Source organism: Chrysochloris asiatica, unplaced genomic scaffold (genome assembly GCF_000296735.1).
Source record: "Chrysochloris asiatica unplaced genomic scaffold, ChrAsi1.0 scaffold00018, whole genome shotgun sequence".
NCBI classification, from domain to species: domain Eukaryota; kingdom Metazoa; phylum Chordata; class Mammalia; order Afrosoricida; family Chrysochloridae; genus Chrysochloris; species Chrysochloris asiatica.
Window position 1 is genome coordinate 691,159 of NW_006408536.1, and position 7,072 is coordinate 698,230.

The 7,072-nt window shown below is 46.9% G+C and overlaps 1 protein-coding gene across 1 annotated transcript; it reads left to right on the forward strand.

Annotated features, from left to right (window-relative positions):
* The first annotated feature begins 723 nt into the window (after positions 1-723).
* NR0B1 (nuclear receptor subfamily 0, group B, member 1) lies at positions 724-6,291 on the forward strand. Its single transcript, XM_006835560.1, has 3 exons — positions 724-807; positions 853-1,948; positions 6,047-6,291. Exons 1-3 carry the CDS (start codon positions 724-726, stop codon positions 6,289-6,291), a joined length of 1,425 nt encoding a protein of 474 aa, XP_006835623.1.
* The last annotated feature ends 781 nt before the right edge of the window (positions 6,292-7,072 follow it).

Consider the following 7,072-nt stretch of genomic DNA (forward strand, 5'->3'; position numbering starts at 1 on the left):
CCAAACCCAATGAATGAATGAATGGATGGATGGATGGATTCTGTCTCTTAGTAACTCTGTCAGACAAAGTAGAACTGCCCCAGACGGTTTCCAAAGTTGTACAGCTTTACAGAAGCCGACTGTGGCTGGTGAGTTCAAACTGCCCACCTTTAGGTTAGCAGTCTAACGCTTAACCACTGCGCCACCAATGCCCCTGATACTGCTGGTACCTGGTCTATATTTTCCAAGATGCGAGAAAACGAGTCCTCCCTATCCAGATACAAAATACAAGTGACACACACAGTGATCATTTGATAAAAGTTTACAAAAACGGCATATAAATAGATTTCCCACTTTTTAAAGTACCCCTGCCCGCCCGCCCGCCCAATAAAACAGCAAATTCTATTGTCAGGGCATAACAGAAAGAGTTCAAACAGCGCTCCAACTCTTTGCTTCTGGTGCTTTGCTCCTGTCTCCCAAAAAGCAGAGAAGGAAAGAATGAGAGGCCAGAGGGAAGTGTCTGGGAGTTCTCCTGCCTACATTTTTCTCTATTCCCAGCCTTTCAGAGCACCTGCCCCCTCTGAAGCTCCGAGGTCATGGGCGTTCACCCTGGAGCGCAGTGCTGCGCCCCCTTCCGCTCCCTTGGCCAGGCGGAGGCGGACGACGCGCGTGCTCGCGCTCTCCCTATAAATAGGTCCCAGGCGGCGGCCACTGGGCAGAGCGGGGCTGCAGGCGCCGCGGGCCATGGCGGACGAGGACCACCCGTGGCAGGGCAGCATCCTCTACAACATGCTCATGAGCGCCAAGCAAACCCACGCGGCGCCCAAAGCGCCCGAAGCGCCCAAAGCGCCCGAAGCGCCCGAAGCGCCCAAGGCGCCCGAGGCGCAGCTGCGAGCCCCGTGCTGGGGCTGTTCGTGCGGCGGGGAGCAATGGGAGCGCAGAGAGAGGCTGCTGGGCGAGCGGGCAGTGGCGCTTGTGTACCGCTGCTGCTTCTGTGGTGATGACCACCCGCGCCAGGGCAGCATCCTCTACAGCATGCTCACAAGCGCCAAGCAAGTGCATGCGGCTCCGGAGGCGCCCAAAGCTCAACCAGAGGCCCCGTGCTGGGGCTGCTCTTGCGGCGCTGAGCCATTGGTGGGCAGAGAAGGACTCCAGGGCGGGCGGGCCGTGGCGCTAGTGTACCGTTGCTGCTTTTGCGGTGACGACCACCCGCGCCAGGGTAGCATCCTTTACAGCTTGCTCACGAGCGCCAAGCAAACACACGTGGCTCCAGAGACGCCCGAGGCGCTGCGGGAGGTCCCGCGGTGCGGCCGTCCCTATGGTGCGCAGAGGCTAGGGGGCAAAGAGGGGCTGCCGGGCGGAGCGTCCGCAGAGCGCCTGCCCCGCTACTGCTTCTACAGTGACGACCACCCGCGCCAGGGCAGCAAGCTCTACAACCTGCCTAAGAGCGCGAAGGAAACACACTCGGCTCTGGAGGCGCCGGAGGCGCAGCCACGGACCCCATGGTGGGGCCCCTTGTGTGGCGCGCAGAGGCCGGTGGCGCTCAAGAGCCCCCGGTTGGTCTGCGAGGCGGCTTCGGCCGGCCTGTTGAAAACGCTGCACTTCGTCAAATACTTGCCCTGTTTCCAGGTGCTGCCCCTGGACCAGCAGCTGGTGCTAGTGCGCAGCTGCTGGGCGCCGCTGCTCCTGCTAGAGCTGGCCCAGGACCGCCTGCACTTCGAAACGGTGGAGACCACCGAGCCTAGCATGCTGCAGAAGATACTCACCACCAGGCGGCGGGATACCACGGGCAAGGAGCCGCTGTCCCTGCCTATGTCGCAACCCCTATGGGCACCGCCACCGGAGGCCAGGCAACTGCCTTCAGCAGCTGAGGTTCAAGCCATCAAAGGCTTCTTTGCCAAGTGCTGGAGTCTGAATATCAATACCAAGGAGTACGCCTACCTCAAGGGAACCGTGCTTTTTAACCCCGGTAAGGGCATTGACCTCGAGCACCTGCTTCTCCCCGAGGCTCAGAACAGCGTTGGGCAGTACCTATGGGGGGTGGGGGTGGGGGCACAGGGCGGTCAGGGGAGTGTCCGGGCACAGGTAATGATGAATCGGGACCAATTCAGCTAAGTTGGGGGACTGCAGGAACCACTCCTTGTGGGTGGATTGATGAGAAAAGTTGATGTCTTCATGGAGCTAACAATTCCTTCTCTAGTTTTCTTTGCACTCCAGACGCGTAGCTTTACCAAAGTTTTTGTTCACTGCAAATTCTGCAACCTTCCCTATCTGAAAACTAGTTGTGAAATTTGATAACAGCCTCTTTGTTGGAGGGAAACTATAAAGAGTGGCAGAAATGAAGCCTTAGGCAAGGACCCACAGAGAGATGACCCCCTAGGGACAGTCAGACAGGACACTGGATTTAGTGTTTCCCTTCCCGAATCTCTGTCTCTGAATGGTCATTTTTGTGATCAAAAGCATCCACATTATCCCCTCCTCTAAGTGGGTTAGTGTTAGGCTAGCAAAGGAGCAAGAAAGAGACACTGAAGTAACCCATTGTTTTTGTTCTTGTTAAGTGCTGTCGAGTTCCGACTCATAACAACCCTCTATAGGGTTTCCCAGGAGTGGTTGGGGAGTTTGATTCGCCGCCCTTGTGACCTGCTAATCAACTCCCTCTGCCCTCCACCTTCCCCATTTTACAGATTAGATAGCGAAATCTCAAGAAACCTTACTCCAGAATAAATGGCTGGCGATTTGTGGAGCTGTCCTGTTTCCTAGGACCAGTGAGATGTTTACTGCACCACACTTACAGGTTCTTTGGGGTTTGTTCAACACTCTGCTCCCCGTTCCCTCTCCAAGTGCCACCAAATTCATAGGAGAATATCTGGAGAAACCCTGGTCTTGGGTATGTCCTACTGCTAGAGTTCTCTTCAACCAGCATCCTTCTAAAATGGATGGGAACCTTTTTTCTGTTAAGGGCCGTTTGGATATTTATTTGCAGGACATACAAAATTATTAACTTAAAAATTAGCCAGCTATACTCGGTCAAACATTTAATTAACTCACCCCTGTTGGAACCGACTCCACGGCACATAACAACAACAACAACACTGTGATGACTACGGACCTCTGGTAGTGTAGTGGTTACGAGTTGGGCTGCTAACCTCAAGGTCAGCAGTTCGAAACTACTGGCTGTTCCACTGGAGAAAGATGACGCTTTCTGCTCCCTTAAAGATTTACAGCCTCAGAAACCCTATGCAGGCCCGCTATGAGTTGGAACCAACTCCACTGCACACCACCACCAATGTGATGACTGGAACTGCGGTTGCCTTAGCAGGGCCAGATCAAATGATTTCACGGGCCTCAAACTCACCAGCTGCTCCTCAGGAACACTACAGGGTCCCTATGAGTTGGAATTGACTCAACAGCACTTAACAACAACAGTGTGACCTGAGGGCCAGATGTTCCTTTCCTCCTTTCTAAAAGGATTGCAGTGGGAAGGAAGTTTCTAAGTAACTTGAGTTAGGATCGCTTTTATAGTGCTCCCTTCATGTCCCTTTTTCCTGGTCATGACCTTGCCTTTGGCCCAGCATTTTTGGAATGAGTCTGGAGCAGTACTGGGTGGGATAATAATTCATCCATACCTCATGTTTCAGGACCTGGAGAGCTCAGTCCCTGCCTGTGACCACTATAGGTAGCCATTTTGTTCATCTCAGTGTTTTCCAGTCTTTCCTGTGTTCAAGAAGCACTTGGGGAGTTGTTAAGTGTCTCTAGGTCCCTCCATTAGAGATTCAGTAGCTCCAGCCCATGGTCTGCAAATCTGCATTTATAATAATTGCTTCCAGGTTTTAAAGATCATTTAGAAAACAGTGTTTACTTGGTCCTTCAGCTAGTGTTAGTAAGCATCCATTATTTCCTTGTTTGTTCTGTTGGGATAGGAAGATGAGACAAGGGCATTCCAACTAGTCCCCTCTTTCCCTGGGCCCTAGTTTGCATACATTGGTCAATTTCCCTTCTCTCCACCCCCAGCACATACCACACATAACACACATACACGTGCACAACACAAATCTCCCATCTTCTCTGTCGGCTTTCTAAGGTCCTCTTTCAATACGAGTTTAACCAGATAAGGTGAGTGTGTTTAAAATACAAACGCACTTACTTTGGGGGGGAAATAATACGTGTTAAGTCTGTGGCCTTGCTGTGCCTTCTGATATTCCCTGATCATTATGCTTAAAACTACTTTCTTTAAAAACACACAAAATGATGGCGTATATCTATCTGCTTTTTCCCTTTCCTGAGTTCACTTTGAAGGCAAGCCTGCTTCCAAGAAAGCACTTAATGGGGATTAAAGCAGGGGCGTGATATGAAAGCAAAGAAAAACAATGTGGAGTTCACAAGATGAAGTTTTCTCAGCCATAGATCTAGAGCTCAAGAAGCCTCCGATTACTGGAATAATTCTAAACCAGCCTCTTCTTACTTTGCTAAATGGAATTCAAACATGATGAAACTGGTTCTCACGTCTGCATATTGAGTTGTAGGTAGTAGGAGATGTCAGTGTGTGGACTGGAGTGATCAGAATGGGAATCCGGATTAGAAATGTGGCTTTATTTTGTTCTCATTTTACTTACCAAATCAGATATCTGCCTGTAACAGGAGTGACTCGGAGCTACTGATATCATTATTGTCTCATGAGCATTGACTGCTTCTGCTACTCCGTGACTTTTAGCATGGTGCTTTAAAAATACTTGTCTGTTGGATTTTGTAGAAAAAGGGAAGAAAAACTGTTGAAACCGTCATTGACATTGTTCAACCAATAGGTCTGACAGGCAATTTTTAAATACAAGTTGGAGAACTTCACAGCAATATTACTGTTATAGCAATTTTTTTAGACACATTTCACTTAGACGGCAGTACATTTTCTACAAGGAAAGTTGCATTGGAACCATGTTTTGATCAGATGATGTTTTCATGTTTAATTTTCAGCTTCTGAATGACTGTAAGATAATGCTTTCAAAGACCTCATACTTTAAAATAGCATATTTTAAAAGAAACTTTGGGGATGCTCATTATAATCACTCACTCTCTTTTTTTAAAGAAAATAACCATCAATACAGAAGCCATAGTACAGTGGGCTAAGTGCCCAGAGCTATCTTTTCAATTATGATGGGCTTTAGATGAAAATAAACCTGTAGACAAATAGTTAAATGAGACCTATGAGTTTCCATTTGTGTCTGTGCAGTTTACCACCATCAACTGGATAATCATTATAATGGTAGGAAATTTGAGGAAGGATGGTTAAATACTTATGATCTGGCAAAATTTCTTGTCATATTCCCATATGCAAAAGGTAAAGTGCTTACCTTCTGAAATAATATGAATATCTTCATATTTGCATATAGTGATTCAATAAACGATAAGGCATTAAAATAGTATACTGAGCATATTATTACTATATTAGCATTAAATACTATAATTGTTGCTGTTGTTGTTATGTGCCATTGAGTCATTCCAACTCATAGCAATCCTGTATAGGGTTTCTGAGGAATGGCTAGTGAGTTTGAATCACCAACCATGCAGTTCAAACCGACCTTGTGGTCAAGTGCTTATCATACAGCACCAAATTCACACTAAAGTATTTGTTGGCTCATGGCCAGTGTCTTTTAAATGAGAACATATAATCATAAAACAAAAAAAAGCAGTTGCTGTAAAGTGCATTCTGATTCATAGCAAACTATACACATCAGAGTAATAGTGAATACTGGTGTGGTGCTGTAGGCTAAGCACTGGACTGCAAGGTTGGTTTGAATCACTAGGTCGCTAGTTCAAACTCACCAACCGCTCCTCAGAAACCCTATATAGGGTAATTTTGAGTTAGAACCGACTTGATGGCACTTAACAACAACAAATAAGAGTACTTTCATGATGCCTCATTCTTAAAAGCTTTGCTTCTGAAGACTTGTCATTTGTTTGCCATTTTTTACGTGTTTTAGAAGACCCTGGTTAAAACTCAGAAGTGTGAGCTCTTGTTTAAGGTGAGCCCTTTGTAAACAAAAAGTTTTTTTCTCCCTTTTTTCTCCTCCAGACCTGCCAGGCCTACACTGTGTAAAGTACATTCAGGGACTTCAACAGGGAACTCAGCAGATACTCAACGAACATGTCAGGATGACACACAGAGGGCACCAGGCCAGAATCATGGAACTGAATTGTGCACTTTCCCTGCTGAGACTCATTAATGCCGGTGTCATTACTGAACTGTTCTTCAGACCCATCATTGGCTCAGTGAGCATGGATGATATGATGCTGGAAATGCTCTGTACGAAGTTATGAAAACCTGGGGACCACACAAGTGCACTCCACTGTGCAGGATAAGGCACTGTGGGCAGAAGAGTATAAACTATTGTACAATAAACTTTCTTACTCTTTGTACATGCACAGTATTTTTGCATTCAATTAAAGATAACAAACTTTAGTTACAGACTGACAAAATCCTGTTCCCTGCTGTTTTGTTGTGAAGGGAAACATTGACAAATACGTCCAGTCCATATGTCTGTACATGTTTACAGGAAGAGAGAACACTACCCTAATTAGTTGTTTTCACAAGTTTGTTGACTTTCTGAAAGTCCCTGGGTGACACAGTTTACTCTTGGCTACTAACTTGAAAGTTGACAGTTTGAACCCACCCAGCAGTGTCAAGGATGAAAGACCTGTTGATTTGATTCCCTAAAGTTTACAGCCAAGAAAACCCTATGGCACAGTTCTAGTCTATAACACATGGGGTCACCATGAGTCAGAATCCACTTGATGGCGAAGGTTCTGGTTTTCTTTGTTGTTTTATATCGACTCTCAACTGAAGCTACTAAAATTAAATTTGTAACATTATATCGTGCATTTTAATGTGTTAACTTGATGAAAAAGACTTTTGTCAAGGCTTAAGCAAGGCTCTTTAAATTATTAATAACCTAGCTACCCACCCAAACCAAACCCACTTCCATTAAGTCGAGTCCAGCTCCTAGTGACCCTCTGTAGAGTTCTGGAGGCTGTAATCATTATGCGAGCAGACAGCCTCCTTTTTCTCCCATGGAGTGGCTGGTGGATTTGAACTACTATC